The sequence below is a fragment of the Lipotes vexillifer genome, unplaced genomic scaffold (genome assembly GCF_000442215.2).
Source record: "Lipotes vexillifer unplaced genomic scaffold, Lipotes_vexillifer_v1.1 scaffold248, whole genome shotgun sequence".
Taxonomy (NCBI): Eukaryota; Metazoa; Chordata; class Mammalia; order Artiodactyla; family Lipotidae; genus Lipotes; species Lipotes vexillifer.
Genome location: NW_006777568.1, coordinates 1,787,844 through 1,807,110, shown reverse-complemented (window position 1 = coordinate 1,807,110; position 19,267 = coordinate 1,787,844). Strand labels below are relative to the sequence as shown.

Genomic DNA, 19,267 nt, shown 5'->3' with positions numbered 1-19,267 from the left:
GTGTAGGGAGAATGTCGGGGAAGATACACCCCACGGGTTTAACAGCGTGTAACTCTGGGAACAAGAAGGGATGGCTCTTGCCCGTGACTGTTTTGTGTTTGGTCTGAACATTTTGCAGCAGGCCTGGATCCCTGCGTTGCTCCTATAGACCAGGACCCAGCAAAACGCACAAGGTACAGACAGGGTGGGAGCAGGCTTTTAAAGCGCCCTCTGCTGAAACAGTGGGGCCGCCCCCCGCCCCCATCCCCCCACCCAGAACACAGCTGCTCTGCCACCTTCTTTCCCTCCCTCCTCTTCTCTCCCCCAGGGACCCCCAAGGCAGGGCAGATCCTCATTGGAGGAACATCATCCAGTGCCCCCCTTACTACAAGAGGGGACCCCAGAAGGGGGGGTCCCTTCGTCAAGGCCTTACACAGAACTCTTCAGGGCTGAGGGGGAAACCAAGGGGCCTCCCCACCCCCTGCTGCCTACCCTCACCTCACAGGGCCGTCCAGCACAGCGGGCGATCCGCACAAGTTCAAGCGTGCAGGTGCACGACTGAGGTCAGGACTCACACGGCAGCCCCCAACTTTCAAATTCCAGGACCAGATTTCATGTAAGCCGACACACACGTGTGCACACTTCTCAGGCGTGCGTGGGCATAAATTTGCACGAACATCCATGCGCACCTGACTTGGAGCATTGGCTGCGTAGAATTGGGGGAGATCTGGGGAGAAGGCTGCTCCGAGTGGACCACCGGGGTACTTACCCCCAGGAGAGCCCCGCTCTGCTCCCCAGCCGTGACCCTCAGCCCCACCCAGTCTGAGTCACATCACCGTGAAATGAAAACAGAAAGAGACTTGAATTTCCTCTTAGTCATCACCCTGACTTCCCGTCGGGAAGCCATTGGTGCCCGGGAACACAGCCCAGCCTGCAGAGGGTTTTTCTGACCCACATTGGTTTTCAAAATTGTATTTGGCTTGAATTGCTTACCAATATTTAAAAATCAGATAATTTTTACATAAAAATACAGACTTCTTCCTTCGGTAAGTTGGAAGAACTGAGCATGCCACGTGCACCTCTCCTTGGCCCCCGTGAGCCGGGGCTAAGACGCGGCCAGCCCCGCAGACAGGGCATGGACACCCCGCCAGTTCCCGGAGCCCCACGGGGCCTGCTGGTCCTTGACTGTTCCCGCCTGACCTCCATCTCCCATAACGGAGGCGGCTGCTGACAACTGACAGAGACCCCGAGCAGGGGAACCCATTTGTCCCTGTGGCCCATCGCTTGTGTCTGGGTACACGGCCCCTTTCTGGGGGCCTTGGGTCATTCCGCCTCGCTCCTTGAGGGTGTGCCATGGAATTGCCCACGTCTGTAACTGCAGCCTTGACTCCGGGCAGCATGAGAGTGGAGGCTGGACCCTGGAGCCCCTGACGGCCCCAGGGGTGGGCTGTCTGTGATCCTGGTGCCCACCTGAAGCTCCCGGCAGGCCTGCACGCTCAGCTAGGCCCATCCAGCCCTCGGACCTGCGAGCTGGCCCGTCAGTCACTGCCAAGGTCAAGCTGAGCAAATGCAGATGTAAGGAGGAGTTCGACAGAAGGGACGCCCCGGGAGAGCAGAAGGGTACCTGCCAGGCTCTGCGGCTGCATCTGGACGGGCAGGGATGGAGCTGAGTGGCCTCTCTTGGACTGGGCCCAGCTCTGCCCCTTGGTAGCAGGCGTCTCCCCCATCAGTCTGGGCTTGAGTTGCTCCAAGGCCCTGGCAGGGTTCGGGGGTGCTCCAAGGAGCTGCAGGCAGGGAGGCCACAGGCGGGTCGGCTCCTAGGGTCGGGGAGGAGCCTCTGGAGCAGAGGGGCTCCCAGGGAGGGACTGAGCAGAGTCCTCAGCCTGGCATCCCCAGCCTCCCAGCACAGCTGCGGTGGTCCCTGAACATCACGAGCTCGGGTGGCAGAGGCTTGGGGCAGCCTGGAGCAGAGGCGCGTCATAGGTCGACCAGGTTTACGGTGGCTGGGGTCACCTCCTCACCGCTGTCCTCAGCCTTCAATGCTTGCACGTCTAGCAGTCACTCAGGTCTGTAAGAGTCCTTCGTTTATTGGGAGTGTAGCACTGACCACCCACAGGCCGCCGGCGGCAGCGCTCCCGCCGCAGGGGTGAGATACCTGTTACACCTTTGGGACACGTGGGGAGGGGTGCGAGACGGGGGGACTGCGGGGCTGTGGAGCCCCCGCTGGGCTCAGGGGCCCTGCTGGTGCTCCTGTGACTCAGAGCGATGACAGTCCAGTCATGCCTTCTAGGGGCTTCCGCTGAAACAGGGGTGAAGGCGGGCCCCCCGGGCCTGTTCCCCCAGGAGGATAGGCTCTGTGCTAAAGGCACGCAGAGCCCCTCTGGGATCCACCGGAGGGGAGCTGCGTGGGCTTCGTGGACGAGGGGCCTTTGAGGTGCTCCTTGGCGAGCGAGGATGCTTTGGAGAGGAGGGCGCCGCGCGCCAGTCTGAGGGGACAGGAGCTGAGTCAGAACACTGGGGCGGGGGTGGGCTTTTGAGGGTGGCGGCCGGGCCACCAGAGCCCCCTGGAATTCGGGCTTGCGGGCCAGGCCCTGGGCAGCCACATTGGGTCCAGGGACGTGGCACCTCCTGGTCCAGGAAAGACAGATGAAAGGGGAGTGTAGGTGGTGCCCGGTCACCAGCTTTCCTCTGGGCGGGTGAGGTCGGCAGCTCCCGGCTCTGGGAGGCCAGGTCACCATGCAGCCACGGGCCACTGTCCTGGGACAGAGCAGCAGGGCATCTACACTCCCACCCTCCTCCACCTCCCGTTAGGGGGAGGGACTGGTACCTGGGGAAACAGGTCACACGGGGGTCTGGGCCTTCTCTCCCCAGCAGCAGGGGGCCTTGGACACGTCAGGTCGTCACATCCTCAGCTCAGCTTCTTGGTGTCAGCACTGCTCATCTAAGTAGAGGGGCCTTTGTGGACCCAGTGGACCAGGATGGTGGACTGAGTTGCAAACTGTGAAGTGAAGTTTTGGTGTCCAGGAAGGAGGACTGTTGACGAAGGGAGTTTGTAAACTGTAAAGGAGGGTTCTGGTGTCCTGGGCCGCTGGGATGGGGGTGACGAGTTGGTGACCTCTAAAGTGGGGTCTGGCATCAGGGAAGGGGGGCTGGTGGGAGGGCCACTTTGCAAACTGCAAGGTCTGGTGTTGGGAACCTCTCCTTGCCCAGAGCCCGCTTCCCCTCATGCCTCGGGTCCTGACGGGGACCTGCTTCTGCCCCCAGGCGCTCCAGCCCCCGGCCCTCGGGACCCCGGCCCTCCGGCCCCCAGTGCGCCCCAGCCCCTGCTGGCCTGGCTGCTGCTGCCCTTGCTGCTGTTCCTGTTCCTTGCAGCCTATTTCTTCAGGTAGGAGTGTCCAGGCGCTGGCTCACCCACACCTGCTGGGGAGGAAATGATGCGAGAGGCTGTGACTGCAGATGAGCAGGCGGGGGCTGGCCGGGTGGCAGAGGGCAGAGCAAGGGCAGGGCCAAGGGGCCAGGGCAGTGGCTCAGCCATGAACAGCAGGAACAGCTTCTCTCGGCTCACCTTGTGGGTATCCCCGGAGTTCATCTGGTGGCTCTCCCCGGGGCTCACCTGGTGGCTATCCCTGGGGGTCTGGGCTCTCGGCAAGCTCCCTGTGCTGACACTTCACGCGTCTGTGTCTCTAAGGTTCAGGAAGCAGAGGAAGGCAGTGGTCAGCTCCAACGACAAGAAGATGCCTAACGGAATCCTAGAAGAGCAAGGTAGGGGGCCGGGCTGGGCCGGGCCTGGGGGGGCCGTGCCTTTCTAACACCTTAACACTTAAATGATGGAGTCCTCCGGCTTTGCGACTTTCTTCTGGCTTTACCTGGTATCATGCCGTCCTTTATAACTGGAGTTTCCCCGTTTCAAAACTAGTGCCATTTTCTGTCCGGTGTGAAACAGACGTTTGAGGCATTTCAGTTTGTGGCTTTGGGGGAGGCACTGTTCATATCCTGTCGTTTTTCCAGGATTTCAACATATAAAATTTATCAGTAAGTCTTAGATCGTCCTACGCTGAGACAGGTGGGCTCATAATTTACAGTTCTCGAAAGGGCCCCCCCTGGAATCCGCAGTTTTCCAATCAGCCAGAAGAAGGGAATTGATGTACCAACGTGCTTAGCAGGGAGGCTCAGAGTAGCTCAGGGGGAATTTCCTGCCTTTCTTTGAGGTTCCAAATGCAGCTACTAGCTTGTAAATTCTGCTTACAAAGGCACATTGGTTTTCTTCCCGTGCGTTGAAACGTCCAAGAAAGGTATGTGAGGCGGAGGCTTTTAAAAATATTGTTCACACCAGTGACTACAACTTCCTCAGTCAGCTTGCTGCCTGGTTGTCCCGTGGTTTGGGGGAGCAGAGGTGCCGTCAGACTTCAGATGAATTACAAAACCGACCCGGCACACGACAAAGAGTATCGGCAGCAAAGGACCTCAGCCAGACCCAGGAGGGCAGTTTTGTGCTGGGGGACCCGTGACCCTGGTTTCATGATGGCACGTGGCCTCCAGGCACCACCTTCCCACCCCCTTCTCCCTGCCCTGCGTGTCCCAACAGCCCGGATGGGAGGAGGAAGTTGGGGCTGGTTAGGCCGCCTGCTCATCCTAGAGTGACTGTCTCAGGAGGAATGAGCCCTGGAGGGAGTTCTTGGCTGGCCTTCAGAACAGCTCTGCAGGTGGGGACAGGCCCTTTTGCAAGTGACAGCAAAGTAGTGTTGACCTTGTTGAGAACGGCAGCTCGTTCCCTAGGAAGGGAAGCCCATGCCAGGGTGTCGCTTGCTGTCTCACTCTGAATTTGTGAAAAGCAGCTTGTCCGGGGACACCCTCGAAGTCTGGCCCTTCTCCTTTTCAGTGCCGCCAGCCCCTTCCCCCCACCCCCCCCAAAAAAGAAAAAAAACAGCAATGGCTTCTCTTATTGCTCTTGGAGCTTATGGGGGCTTGAGTAACCAGGACTAGTTGTTACAAAGAAGACAAGGCTGCGGGAGACTCATACCGGAACTGATTCCCAGCCTGTTACCAATTTGCGCCCAGACACCTATTGTTATTCCGCTCCATTTCAAACCTGGACAGTTGAGCTGGAGTGTGAAGGCACCTGAATCCCTTGAGGAAGGAGAGGTGGCTGGTGGGCGAGTGAGCTGGGAAGATGAGGCGTCTCTGGTTGGTAAGAGCAGGGGACGCCAGCCAGAGGGGCGTCCGTCTGTCACTGTGAGTGATCAGGGTGTGTTAAAAGAGACAGACCTTGCGTTCAGATGCTCATGATCTGAGACGACCACCCCCCTCCAGCTGTGTCATTTCCCCAGGAACGTTGTCCGTCTGTCTGGTTAATGTCACCCATCCGGGAATATGGCTCAACAAGCCCTGCATTTCTGTTGATCCCACAGAGCAGCAAAGGGTGATGCTTCTCAGCAGGTCCCCCTCGGGGCCCAAGAAGCACTTTCCCATCCCCGTGGGGCACCTGGAGGAGGAGACCCGGGTCCGGTCGGCGGATGACGGCAAGGGGTTTCGGGAGGAATTCAATGTGAGTTCGGGCCCCCGCTTTCTTGTCACGTGGAAGGGCGCTGGGACATGGGATGTTGGGTTTCAGGATAAATTAGCCCAAAGGCTCAGAATGCTTGCATCCGTCGAAACACTGTCCCAGAAATGGGGTTCCAGGGAAACCTGGTTTCTGCCGTGATGACCCTCCGCTAACCCTCATTCCCATTTATGAGATGGCTGAGAAAGAGGTTCAGAGCCTCCTTGCAGCTCAGACACCCTGGGTGCCGTGTTCTAAAGTCAAGTGTGACGGAAACACCGTTATCTCGATAATGTGCAAGACCAGCGCCTGAGTGGACCACAGGATAACGATTTCACGCTGAGAGCAAAGGAGCCCCCAAACCATCCTGCACAACATCAATTAAACAGTCGAGGGGCTGCCTTGAGGGGACACTGGCTCTGCCTGGGCAGCCCTTTGATTCTGCCCAAGTCAGTGTGTTCATCCTGCTACCACTGTTTTGGATGAACTTAGTGATGGCAACAGCTAAGATGAATTTGACTAACTGGTCCAGCCCGATGGTAGCAAACCGATCCTACTAACTATCAACAAAAATGCAAATGTACATTAATGACACCTCCCCTTGTGTTGCTAATTTTTTTATTTAATGTTCCATGAATTGTGAATCTGCTAGATAGATAGATGGATAGATGATAGATAGATAGGCAGACAGACAGATAGTTATAGATACTTAGATGCACAGGCAGACAGACAAGACACACTGGGAAGTGTTGTCTCGGATTTGGCTGTCCAGTGTTTATCCCTGATCGTGTTTGGAGTTTTCTTTTATGCATCTTCCTCATATCGTATATAGCCATGCGCTGGTGTTGAGCTTGAAAGAGGACGGGTTTCCAGCAGGGGGGCCACCTGGTCCTGGCCCTGCCTGTGGCACCGCAGCCCCGCCCGGCCCATCAGTTATTCTCCTGGAAGCCACAGCTTCCGTCATCTGTGACGGGGCAGGGATGGGAGGATGCCTTAATGACCTCACAGGTCAAATATGAGGCTCTGACTTCGTAAACAGCAAAGAGTTGTACACAATTGTGACATCCAAAGACAGCATGACTCCTGCTGCAGACAAGTGACTTTTCATCCAGAAGCAGCCCACAAGGGCACGGCAGGGTGATGGCGCATTTAGACCCATGCTTTTGTTTATTTTTTAACACAAGCCTCACCTGCCTTTATCTTGCTTCCTTTTAATTGTTTCCAAATGTATCCCCTTTTTTGAGATATTAGGTCATAGTGAAAGACAGCTCCAAGCAGTATTGTTTCGCAGTCTCTCAGCCTGACAAGAGAAGTTAAGTCTCCATTTTCAAAATGACTCTCCAAGTTGGCAGCTACGGGACCATTTCCCCCACGTCCATTCTTGTCCTATTTCCTCTTGTACTTGTATTTCTCCACGTGGAGGCTGGTGACTGCCCTTGCCGAGGGAGGGCTGGGTCAGAACTCGCTGGCTGTGCCACCATCTCAAAAGCGAGGGCCCGGGAAGAGGTTCGGGCAGATAAGGCACTTGTCCCAGGTGCAAAATTTAAGGGGGCACCAAAACACTCTGTCATCTGGATAAATTCTATTTTCATGCAGCTTTTAAAAATCATCAAAATTAATGCAAGCAATCCATGATGAACAAAACAGCACAAATGTAAATAAAGACAGGGTCACTCTGGTGTTTCCTGTTGCCCCAGGCTCTGACATGGCTTTTATCACCACACTGTTGCTGATCCTGACGTTATTTAAAAGTTTGATATTTTGGTTATCATGGATTTTTTTTTTTTTTTGCATTTAGATTTTTTCTTTCTTTTTCTTTTTTTTTTTGCGGTACGCAGCTGTTTAGGCTGTATACCATACCGGAGGGGGCGGGAGTGACTTCTTTTGTACTGTAACAGCGTGGGATCTTACAGTAAACCAATAAATGTCCATTGAAAAGCAAGTAATATAACTAGGTATTTTCTGTGCTAATTGCGAGCACAGAAAGAATTTTGTTCCATTCTGAGTAACCTGAGCAAGTAATTCTAAGTTTGGTCTTGTATCTTTGTGTGAAGTTGTTAGCATAATTTTTTTTTTTTTGCGGTACGCAGGCCTCTCCCCGCTGTGGCCTCTCCCGTTGCGGAGCACAGGCTCCGGACGCGCAGGCTCAGCGGCCATGGCTCACGGGCCCAGCCGCTCCGCAGCATGTGGGATCTTCCCGGACCGGGGCACGAACGCGTGTCCCCTGCATCGGCAGGCTGACTCTTAACCACTGCGCCACCAGGGAACCCCTTGCGTTTAGATTTTTTTAGATGTTGCCTTTGAATGTGATTTTTCTTGATTCCTGGGTTTTGGGGTACTCCGTTCAGTTTGGCAACCAAAGCAAGTGCCTTGCTCTGCTCTCCCCACCCCAGCCACTGAGCAGCCTTCCCAGCTGCCCTCCTGCCCATGGCCTCCACTCAGGGAAGGGCCGGGAGAGAGGGTCGAGGGGTCGAGTCCAGCAGCATGGAGCCTGGTCCTGGCTCCAGGGGACCCAGGGCAGCTGCACGTCCCCCTCTGGACCGCAGTTTGATCCTCTCTCAAGTGAAGGGCAGGCTCTACTGAGAGCATCGCAGCTGCCATGACCAGCACGCTCTTGCCTCCACTGGTGGACACGCTTGAGCTGGGCCCTCAACGCTCGTCCTCTTCTTTGCTCACCCTCTGTCCTGAGCTCCTCTCCCAGAAACTGTGCAGGGAGACGGATGAGCCTCAAAGCAGTCGATCCAAATGAGTTGGGGCTTGTGTGTATGGCCAGTGGAAGCTGCCGTGAACTTGACGAAGTAAAAGAGGGCCTGGCACTGGGATCCGTTCAGTGGGGTGATCAAGGCGTGGATGCTGGAGACGGGCTGCCTGGGCTCCTGCCCCAGATTTGCTTCTTACCAGCCTGGAGGGCTCGGGCGACATCCTTAACCTCTGCCTCAGTGGCCTCGTGTATGACATGAGGCCCTCCCAGCCCCCATGGGAGTGTCTTAACACGTGAAAGAGGTAAGGTGTGTGCCCAGCTCAGCCCGGCGTCTGCATGAGGGGAGTCTGAGCTGCCGTCCTTCTCAGGACGACTTCTGTGAATGTCCAGTCTGCCATCTCCACCCGCAGTGGTAGAACGCGGACCTAGCAGAGTCTGTTCCAGGCCCCCGGTTAAGTCCCTGCAGGTGAGGAAAAGCCCCCCTCCAGACAGCTTCGTCCATGAGCCTCTGTCCCATCAGGTTATTTTAAGCCCAGTGCCTAAAAATGTCACCTCAAACAAACAAACCAGCAAACCCTCTTTAGCCAATTTACGTAACCGGACAATCAATCACAAGGTAGTTATCAGCCAACTGCTAGCCGCACGGCTCACTCGGGGCGCTGCAGGGGTTACCCAGCTATGGCAGACCACACCCAGCCCGCCCCAGAGCTCTCTTATTAGCCCTGTGCCTTTGGAGCAGCTCAGACGTGACTGACGGCAGGAGAAAGTGCTGGCCTGCTCTGTGTGGGCGGTCATTCTGTGTGCTTGGAAATGGGGTATAAGTTCGGGGCACAGAGTGCTCTGCCTCCACTGTGAACTTCTGTGCTGCCCGCCCACAGAGTCAGGATCATCACCCCATCTCCGTGTTCTGCTCTCTGGTCGCTGCCGGGGCCACACGGCTGGGGGTGGCAGAGCCGGGTCCATCCTTACCACTCAGACCCCTCCAGCCACTCCTTCACCTTCCTCACCTTCAGAGGAAGAGGGAGCCTTCTTGGTTTGCTTTTGTTCTGTTAATTTATTAATTTTAATAGAGTATTTTTTAGAGCAGATTTCAGTTTACAGAAAAATTGTGCAGAAAGTACCAAGTCCCCATATACCCCATTTTTCCCTGCACGGTTTCCCCAACGATTAACATCTTGTCTGAGTGTGTTACATTTGTCACAACTGATGAGCCAACATTGACTCGTTGTTACAAACTAAAGTCCGGGTTAGGGGTCCAGCGCTGCACGTTCTATGGGTTTTGACAAACGCACAACGTCATGCATCCCCCGCGATGGTCTCAGGCCTCATTTTTGTTTTTAGTGCTGGGTTCAGAAAAGCTTTGGGGTGAAAAAGAGAAGGCTCTAGAATGTTGCTACAAATTTCACGTTGGGGTTTAGTCAAGAAACTCAGTGTTAAGGCAGCTCGATAAAAAGCCAAGAGCTCCCGGCGGAGGAGGTGCTGGTCTGGCGGAGAACTGCCCACCAGCCTTGCCCAGGTGCCCGCCGGGTGGGCCTCCACACTGACCCTGGCAGAGCCTCTGCCTGTGGCCACTGGGTGTGGTGGGGAAAGAGGACATGGGCTGGCCGGGGCTGGGTCTGTGATGGAGAAACCCCCGACCCGGGAGAAGGGGGCTCTGGGCCCCCGTGGGCTGCACACCCGACTCGGGGCCTTGGCTCTGATCCCAGGCTGTGCCTCAGTCTCCTGGGCACTTACAGCCGCACGCAGGGAAGCCCTCGCTTGTCCCTACACTTAAGGAAGCGAGTGCCCTTCTCGTGGTCCGGGTGCCAGCTCCACGTGCCCTCCCACTGCCTGCTACGTGCTAGGCAGGTGACTCTGGGCAATTCTGCAGCCACCCTGGGGTTCTCTTTCCTCATCTGCAAAACAGGATTGATCCTGGTGTCACCTGATAATAGGTAAGTTGTGAAGGCAGGTGACCCAGCTCCTCCCTCAGTGCCTGGCACATCGTAAACACTCGATAGATGTTAACACCAGTGACCCCGGTTCATCTGACGGTCAGGCTGAATGTTGAAGGATGTGATTTGGGGGTTCAGAAGGCTCTCTCCCACTGTGCACTTCGAGGAGTCCCCCTGAGCATGGAGCCCCCCCAGCAGCAAGCAAACAGGAAGACAGTTGGCGCTAACAAGAGCCGAGGGCCTCTGAGTCATGGAAAGAACTAGAAGTCAGGATGCTGAACTGACACCCGCTGTGCCACACGTCAGCTTTAGGGGCCTAGCCGAGCCCCTATACTCATTTTCCTCCTCTAAGACAAAGGGAGGGTTAGGGCGGTGTGTGCAGGTCCCCTGGGGAAGTGGGTAGTTGCTGTGCGGGCCTGGGGTGGCCTGGGGTCTGCATTTTCAAGGGGCCCCCAGCTGTGCCTGTCCCACTGGTCCTCAGAGCACACCAAGTCCTCAGCAGGTGAGGGCTCGAGGATGGTCCTTCGCCATCACTCTACTCGTCCTTCAGCCCAGCATCTGGGTCCTTGCTCCTGGATCAGAGCTCTGCTGTGGCCAGTTCCTACGTACTTGTGCAGGGCCTGCTCTGGACCAGGACTGTGAGTCCTGGGGGTTTTGTGGCAATGCACGGGCCAGCCCCTGCCTTAATGCACTTCGGGGTCCAGCTATGGGTCATCAGGTTATCTGCACCTCCGCTGGCCCCACTAGACAGCGGGCCCAAGGGGAGGCGGGCCTGTGTCTCCATCACATCTCTGCCTGGTGCCGGCCCAGCGCCTGAGGCAGAAACTTCCACTGGCAGGAGCAGAGAGATGGGCCCAGCACTGGAGGTGCTCAGAGACCAGATTTCTGGATTCCTGCGCTCAGTAGGGAGGCGACGTAAACACGGTGTTGGATTCCTCACATTTAGTGCTGACCCTGCGCTTTCTTCTAGTCACTGCCGTCTGGACACATACAAGGAACTTTTGAGCTGGCCAATAAAGAAGAAAACAAAGAGAAAAACAGATATCCCAACATCCTTCCCAGTAAGATTTTACTTTTTTTGTGCGATGGGTGGCATTTTGACTAAACTCAGCCTTGCCTTGCAGCTACTGGTGACCCTGGCTGTCCAGACAGCAGATGCTCGGGGGCTTGGAGATCAGGGCCTGGGTCAGTGCAGTGGCTAAGCCTTCGCAACTGGGAGTCTAGGTGTCTGTCTGCTACCCAGGACTCGGGTAGCCTGTGTTGCTCTGGGTCTGGCTGCCAAGCCTGTGTTCGCTGTTGAGACCTGCACTGCCTGGTCTATTTGCCCAAGAGGGGTGCCCCCCTGCACCGGCTGGCAGGGCTCCTCCTATGGACCCAAATTGTGCCTGGGTCTCGGGCAGCTGGTGGCCCTGGGCATCTCCCATCTTGGACGCTGTGCTTCTGCCATCAGCAACAAGGCTCCTGTACCAAGGGCAGAAGTGGCAGAATAAGAGAGCTGTCTGACATTGGCAGCTTTGTGGGAAGGCTTAGAAGTAACTGGATTTTTACCACCACAGCTAAAGGTGGCCATGGGCTGGGGAGGGCGGCATCCAGGGGGTGGGGGGCCGGGGAGCAGACACATCTGTCCAGGGGCGTTGCTGGATGGGCTGCGCCTTGGCCTCGGTGCCAAGACAGACCCTCAGAGTCCCAAGCTGCCTTTGTGGAAGCTGGCCCGGGAGGTTTGCGACATCCTTCCTCCATCCTGGACCCTCCTGTTGGCTTTGCCATCGGGCTAACAGAAGGGCAGCCTCAAAAAACTCCAGGGAGTTCACTTTTGAACCCCAAACCGAGGCCTCCCCGCGTCCCAGGGAACACCTCCCTTCTGAGGCGGTGCTTCCGTGGGGTGGAGCAAGCTGGTCTGTGCTGGCCCTCGGCATGTCGGCTCCTGGTTGCATTTTTAGGGTTAGAATGGAGTCCAGCTGCTCTGTAGGTAGGAGAAGCTGTGGTCCGCCTCCTCTGTGTGGTCTCTGGATTATCGGCACTTGACAGAAACAATTCTTTGCCATTTTGCGTGCATAGGATTTATTTGTGGTTTTGTTTGGGTTTTTTTTGTTGTTTTTTTGTGGGTGTTTTCTGCAGAGCCCACCATGAGCCTGGGTCAACTAAAACCAGAGAAATTGACTAAGTAGTCTGCCATCCAACACATATTTGTAGAGGCAGCCAAGGGAGCACCAGGGAGACGGGTCAGGAGGCCACTGTGGTCACACAGACGAGCTGAGAGGGTGGCTTGGACCAGGGTCAGGTTCTGCACACACTGCAATGATCACGTTGAGAGGACTTGCTGTTTGATTGGGTGAGGCTTATCGGAGGCAAGTTTCGCGGCTTGAATAGCTCAAGGGAAAGGAAAACCTTGCAGGAGGTTGGGGATCTTTGGAATGTTTTTGGTCGAATAAAAATCGGGATATTTGGAAGTTAGCATCTAGTATTAGTTGAATTAACTAGCTTAATTAATTACTTGATGCGTTGACTGCAGAACGTACGCGTGGAGGACCCACTCAGCGCCAAGCCCTTTCCCAGGTTCCTCGCCTGCATTCCTGTCCTTATCACTCACTGAACACTGTATCTTTTAAAGCTAACGATTACGTTGCTGATTAAGAGTAGTTTTGGTGGGAGCTCGACCGGGCGGAATTAGTGGCCAGGTGTAGGAATTACCTGCACCCACCACTGCTCCCAGATGTGATGGCTGGGGGAGTGGGCACCGCCTCCCCAGAGGATCACCAACGGGGACCAGCAGGACCTGGTCCGGCACAGCATCTCTAAGCCGTGTCCTCCAGCTCGTACTGTGGAAGTGAGTTGGCCTTTCCTGCAGGTATGAAAATGTGGGTCCTGCCTCAGCCCCTCCTGGCCCAGGAGGGCCACGTCAGAGGTAATTGAGGGTGCTGGCCATCCCCAAGGGCCCACGGGACCTCTGCCAGGATGTGAGTGTTTCATGTTGGTGGGAGGATGCGTTTTCGGAGCAGTGGTCTGGAGATACTTGGGGTGGGCCCTGGAGATGGCCAGCTGGGTGGCATCTGGCGTTTGGCAACAGCCAGACACAGGAGAAGCGTATCTGATTAAACTGAGCAGTTGGCCAGAGATGCCCTGGGGCAGCTGGATCACGGGGACATCGTGCAGGGGGCTCCCAGGCCTGCTCCCCCAATCCCAAGGCTGGGAGACCCTTCTCTTACTCAGGTTGAGGTCAGGGTCAACGGGCAGGGAGAGGGGCGGGGGCCCAAGGCCCTCAGTCTGGTGCCCTCTTCCCCAAGCAGAGATTGGCTGTAAATGTATCCGATTTATGAGGTGCCCCTGGGGCGGGAGCCCAGTCCTGGATGTGGCTCTAGGGAGCTCTGAGGACAGAGGTCAAGATGCTGGGTGTGCTGAGAGGCTGCATGTTCCAAGGGCTCCACGGCCGGTAGCAAGAGAGCATCCTCTTTTCTGGAAGAAAAACGCCAACACCTGGTAATTTTAGGAAATAGTGTTTTGAAAGAGTAGTGCGACTTTTTAGAGTAAAAAGACAGGAAGCTCTTAGAACTGCAAGATGCTAAATCTAACCAGAACGCTATTTTTTACCCCCTGCTTTCTATAGCTGTCCTCAAAAGGGTAAATTGGTCCAAATTATGTTCAACTAGCTTTATACGTGATCAGCCAGAGCTATTTCTGCCTCAGGGCTGTCAGCCCCTGAGCAGAAGGGTCTCGTGGCCGAGCCTTTGTGGGCTGAGGCTGGACACCCTGACCTCCCTGTGTGGGCCCGTGACTGACCCTGAGAGCTGCACTGGCTGTGCTCGCTAGCAGCAGTGGTACAGTGTCCAGACAGCTCGCAGTCAACCCAGCTTCCTTCCATGTAAATGGGAGACATACAGCCTGTGACTAGGAGGGGACAAAGCAGGGGCCAGGACGCGGAACTATTCAATAATTAATGCAGTAAATACATACGAAGTACCCACCATGCGCTGTGCCCAGCGCAGCATAGTAAACGCGGAAGCAGCTTGATCCCCGGGCCCCGGGCCGAGTCTGGGCATTCTTCATATTTCTACTCCTGGGAGCGGCTGGCCGCTTACACACCAGCGGGGAGACCCAGGGCCGGGGCCATACCACCTGTAGGGACCCATGAAACCATCTAATTTCTTTGCGAATCAGAAGAAAATATATACCTAATCCAGCCTGGTTCACACTCATCTTTTTTTTTTTTTTAATAAATGTATTTATTTATTTTATTTATTTTTGGCTGCTTTGGGTCTTCGTTGCTGTGCGCGTGTTTTCTCTAGCTGTGGCGAGCGGGGGCTACTCTTCGTTGCGGTGCGCGGGCTTCTCATTGCGGTGGCTTCTCTTGTCGCAGAGCATGGGCTCTAGGTGCACAGGCTTCAGTAGTTGTGGCACGCAGGCTCAGTAGTTGTGGCTCGTGGGCTCTAGAGCGCAGGCTCAGTAGTTGTGACGCACGGGCTTAGTTTCTCCACGGCATGTGGGATCTTCCTGGACCAGGGCTCGAACCCGTGTCCCTGGCATCAGCAGGCGGATTCTTAACCACTGCACCACAAGGGAAGTCCTCACACTCATCTTTATACCAGCTACTAATACAGTTGTAAAGTAAAATGTGTAATTTTTTTCTTTTGGAGAAAGGGGCCCATGAAGACAGAAGTGACGTGGACCCATGTAGGTCACATAGGGCCCTGGTTGAAAACTCTTCCACATGTGTGTACACACAAATACATACCACAAGCATACACAAACACACCACAAACACACATATACACCACACTCACATAAATACAACACACATTACACACACTGTATACAAGACACACCACTATACACCCCACAAGTACACACACCACACACACACACACACACACACACCGCACACAGCCCTCCCTGGTCGGCCCTCCCACACTGGAAAACCGCTTGTACCACAGGCCAGAATCCTCCAGGCAGTGCCCCATCCTGCCCAGGCAGTCCATGTGAGTGTGGCTTACCTTCCTGCTCTGGGGCAGACCTGAACATGAGGACTGGGGTCTGGAGTCCCAAACCTCAGAGCCTGGTGTCCATGTGTCCAGAGGCAGAGTTGTGCTCCTCCTGGAAAGCCTGGGAGACTGGACCCCGGAAGTGGTCCTGAGGGTACCCGCACTGGTCAGTACTAAGGCCTGATTTGGGGTTCAGAGAATATTGCCATCACACTGTAGGGGTCCCGCATGTTCTGCTGTGTCTACGCGATGGTGCAGCAGACCGACTCTTGGACCCTGAAATTCTTACCTGTCATCATCCCACAGGTTGTACTGAGCTCCTGTTTGGGGCCTGGCTTGTCCTCAGTGCTGAGGTACAACAGGTGCATCCCCGACCTCAGGGCACTGAGGATCTTGTGGGAATATTTAAGAAGAATGTCCCTTATGTCCCATGATCACCATGGTTATGTCCTTTGTAGTGTTTAATACTGTGCATGTGATTCCCTTGTCCTAATGTCATGGTTTTTGTGTTGGGTTTTTTTGCAGATGACCATTCCAGGGTAATTTTAAGCCAGGTGGACGGAACCCCATGTTCAGACTACATCAATGCTTCATACATAGATGTAAGTACGCCCAGCCCCCCACCCAGCATGACACTCATGCCTGGACCATTGAGGGTTGAGTGTGAATCATGACCGTTGGGCACTTTCTTCTCCGGGGCCACAGATGTAAATTGTCACAACTTTCCTGAGCGCAGTGGCCACATTGGTCACAGCACAGAGAGCATGAAAGTGCTGGGCCTTTTGAATTAGCACCTGTGTCGGGGATTTGTTCTTAAGATGCAGATAAGCCCTAAGGATGTCCATTACAGCATTATTTATATCACTGACCAAACAGAACAGAGGGGACCAGTTAAATAAATTGTGGTAAAATCATACACAATGGATTATTAAGAATCCATTTTAGTTGAACCTTAAAAGATCATTTAATAGAAATTTTAAATTATTATAAAAATTCAATATAAGAGAATGTGTACATAGTAACCAATTTAAAATATATATACGTGTGTGTCTGTGTTTCTGCTTGTGTGTGTGTCTGGGAAGGTATTCACAGAAAAAATACTGGAGAGGGATATACAAAAATAGCATATGTTATTTCTGGAATTCCTGGCGAGTTTTCTTCGTACTTTTCTGTGTTTTCCAAATTCTTCATGATGGATACGTGTTACTTTCCTAACAACAACAACAACAAAATCCTTCCACAACGATCATTTTGAAAAATTATAAATCTGATTTTATTTTTCTAGGGTTATAAAGAGAAGAATAAATTCATAGCAGCTCAAGGTAAGCTTTTTGTTAAGTTACTTTCTGAACATGATTTTGGTAAAATGACATGGAAGGCGATTGCTTCTTTATCCGGTACCAACAATCCTGAGGGTTTACGTCGGCTTTTTGTACGTGTGTGTGCTGTTACATTTACTTAGCTGATCAGAGTCCGTCTAGCCTTTCCCGAAGCACAGAATTCAAAGCTGTCATGAATCTCACACAGCCTTGCCGCCCACTGTGTCTGCTTCACTGGCCAGGAGTGTCCCATCCCCTGGGAGCTGGTCAGAAATGCAGCAGCTCAGGCCCCACCCCCAACCTGCTGCTGTCCCTGAATTTGCATTTTGGCCAGCGTTCCCAGGTCATTCTGCTCAGTAGAGTTCGAGAAGCATTATACTGTGAGGTGATGAAACTCCTCCTAGGAACAAGGTTTCAAAAGAGCAGAAGAGTTGGAACCTCTGAGAGCATATGCCCCCTGTCTGTGGTCAGGGCAGACAGACATGGAGCGTTTGGGGGCGTCTGTCATACAGCAGGCATGTTAGGTGTGCAGCCACACGACGTGTATGTGCAGAAAGACACACGATCTGTTTCCACACCTGCATGATTTAAACCCAGACACCCAGTGGTCTGGGTTGCCACTTCAGCATGTCGATACTTGCGTTAGAAAACCTTGAATGTCCCTCGGCTGGCTAAGCTCTATGTGGCTTCCAAGTTGTCCCGTTTGGGGATTACTTTCAATCCAGCATCTCGTCCATCTGCCCAGGGGTTGCATCCCCAGGAGCCAGTACTGGTGCGGTTGGGTGTCATTGGAGCTAAAACTAGGTTTCCTGGACGTCCTGACTCCTCAGCAAGGGTATTTAGAGCTGTGGGTCCCAAAATTCAGTGTAGATCAACATCTTAAATGCACATTCCTTGAAAAATAGGAAGATACACATACGCCCACCATCCATCAGGAATAGGCCCAGCTTTAAATGTCAGAAAACCTGACAAACACTAGCTGACACCAATAGAAATGTCTTTTTCGTTCTTAAGCTCAGGGCTGGGGCGGCAGCTCAGGGGAGAGGGGCGTCTTTTATGCCTCTGCACCCTCCATGGTGTCATCCTCAGGGTCACAACATGTACCTCGAGGCACTGTGTCCCTAATCAGGCAGGAAAGGGGGCAATGGGCAGAGGACTTTCTTCCAGGGACACTTTATCTTTTGTTCAGATCCCTTCCCCAGGGACTTCAACCCACATCTCACTGGACAGTGTTACTGGCTGTCAGGGCAGCCAGAAGATGAGATGTTTTCAGAGGAAGGGGGGTTAGACATGGCGTGTGGGTCAGTCAGCCTGCAGTGTCTCTCTCTCTCTCTCTCTCTCTCTCTCTCTCTCTCTCTCACACACACACACACACACACACACACTCTGCTTCAGCAGTTCTGGACGGAGGGTCATATTCTGAGGCTTTGACAAGCACCCCAGTGGCCACAAACCACTTTGACAGGCAGCTTGAAACTCAGCTCCCATTTGAATAGCCTTTATGGTCCAGGAAGATACTCACCCAACTGGGTCTTACTTAGCTCCTGAGGATTTCCCAGCCCCAGCGGGACATCGGCGGGAGTGGTAGGACAGAATGGGGAGGCTCTGCCACCTCCTCCGGTTCTGGGACTCTGTAGGGTGTGAAGTGGACCAGCAGACCCATCACCCCCTTCCTCAGGGCTGGTGGGGAAGCCGTCCCTGGGGCCTGAGGGCCAGGGCAACAGGCCTGGGGCTCGCAGCGACCTCTCTCGGTCTGATCTGGGACCTTCCTCTGCTCACAGGCCCTAAACAGGGGACAGTGAATGACTTCTGGAGGATGATCTGGGAGCAGAAATCTGCAACCATTGTCATGTTGACGAACCTGAAAGAAAGGAAAGAGGTAAGCTCAGCCTCTGGGTCGCCGGCACTTTCTTCTCAGCCTTTTTGCTGGGGGTATGCTTACCACTTCCGTTTCCTTTCTCTCCCCCCCACCCCCCACCACCGCTTATCACTGCAGAAGAGAAAAAACACCCAGTGGCTCACAGCATTTTTATTTTGAAATAAATTCTCTGTGTTCCAAGGATCTCACTGTCCTAGACTCTATGATATAAAAATGATGCAGAGTTTTCTTCTATCAGCTGAAGGTCATCCCTGGTAGAGGCTACTCCACGGTGGGAGCGATGGATTTTAATACAGAGATCTTTAGTACATTGGACATATAATGTGTTGAGCCTCAGACCATAAAAAAAAAAAAATGATTTCCCGCTTATTACTCAGACCAGAGAAATGCATTTGAAAAAACAAGGCGTATTGAGGTAATATTGATCTGTCGTGTCAGTGCGTTTAATTAGCTGTTTCTAATTATGCTAATTATGTAATGCATGTACATTATAAGAACTTGAAATCTCTAGGTTAAGCTGGCTCATTTCCTACGGGGACAGGTACACGTTGGCCTCTGTCTCCTGGACAGGGCTGCCCCAGGTGGGGTGCATGCAGTCAGCCGCCCGGCAGACCCCTCATGCAATTTCTACTCCACTGACGGGGACTGGCGCCAAATGGAGAGCATGTGAATGTAGATTATGTCAGGAGGCGACAGAAAACATAGAGAAGAGTAACGGGGACAGTGGTGGCCCCGGAGGGACGGGCCACCCGGAAGGCAAGGCCAGGCTGAGGGTGCAGAGACGCCGGGGCATTCTCATGCCTGGGACTCACTCACTTTTTAGCCAAAGGGACGCAGACCCCTGTAGGGTAAACCGCAGCTCAGCACGACTGTGGCTCTGGCGGTGTGGAGGGGGGGGGGCGGCCCCCCGTGGGGCCTGGGCTACGACCGGGGCAGGGGG

At 54.2% G+C, this 19,267-nt stretch overlaps 1 protein-coding gene across 2 annotated transcripts in view; it reads left to right on the top strand.

Moving 5' to 3' along the window:
* PTPRE (protein tyrosine phosphatase receptor type E) overlaps window positions 1-19,267 on the top strand; it is a 41,835-nt gene that overhangs the window by 2,028 nt on the left and 20,540 nt on the right. Inside the window, exons 2-8 of one of the 2 annotated variants that reach the window (XM_007451178.1) lie at window positions 3,253-3,364; window positions 3,668-3,741; window positions 5,388-5,524; window positions 11,124-11,214; window positions 15,655-15,731; window positions 16,415-16,451; window positions 18,230-18,327. In XM_007451178.1, coding sequence (XP_007451240.1) covers window positions 3,253-3,364; window positions 3,668-3,741; window positions 5,388-5,524; window positions 11,124-11,214; window positions 15,655-15,731; window positions 16,415-16,451; window positions 18,230-18,327 — 626 coding nt within the window. Of the gene's footprint in view, window positions 1-3,252; window positions 3,365-3,509; window positions 3,548-3,667; window positions 3,742-5,387; window positions 5,525-11,123; window positions 11,215-15,654; window positions 15,732-16,414; window positions 16,452-18,229; window positions 18,328-19,267 lie in introns of those variants that run through there. The other variant, XM_007451179.1, reaches the window with a different exon arrangement.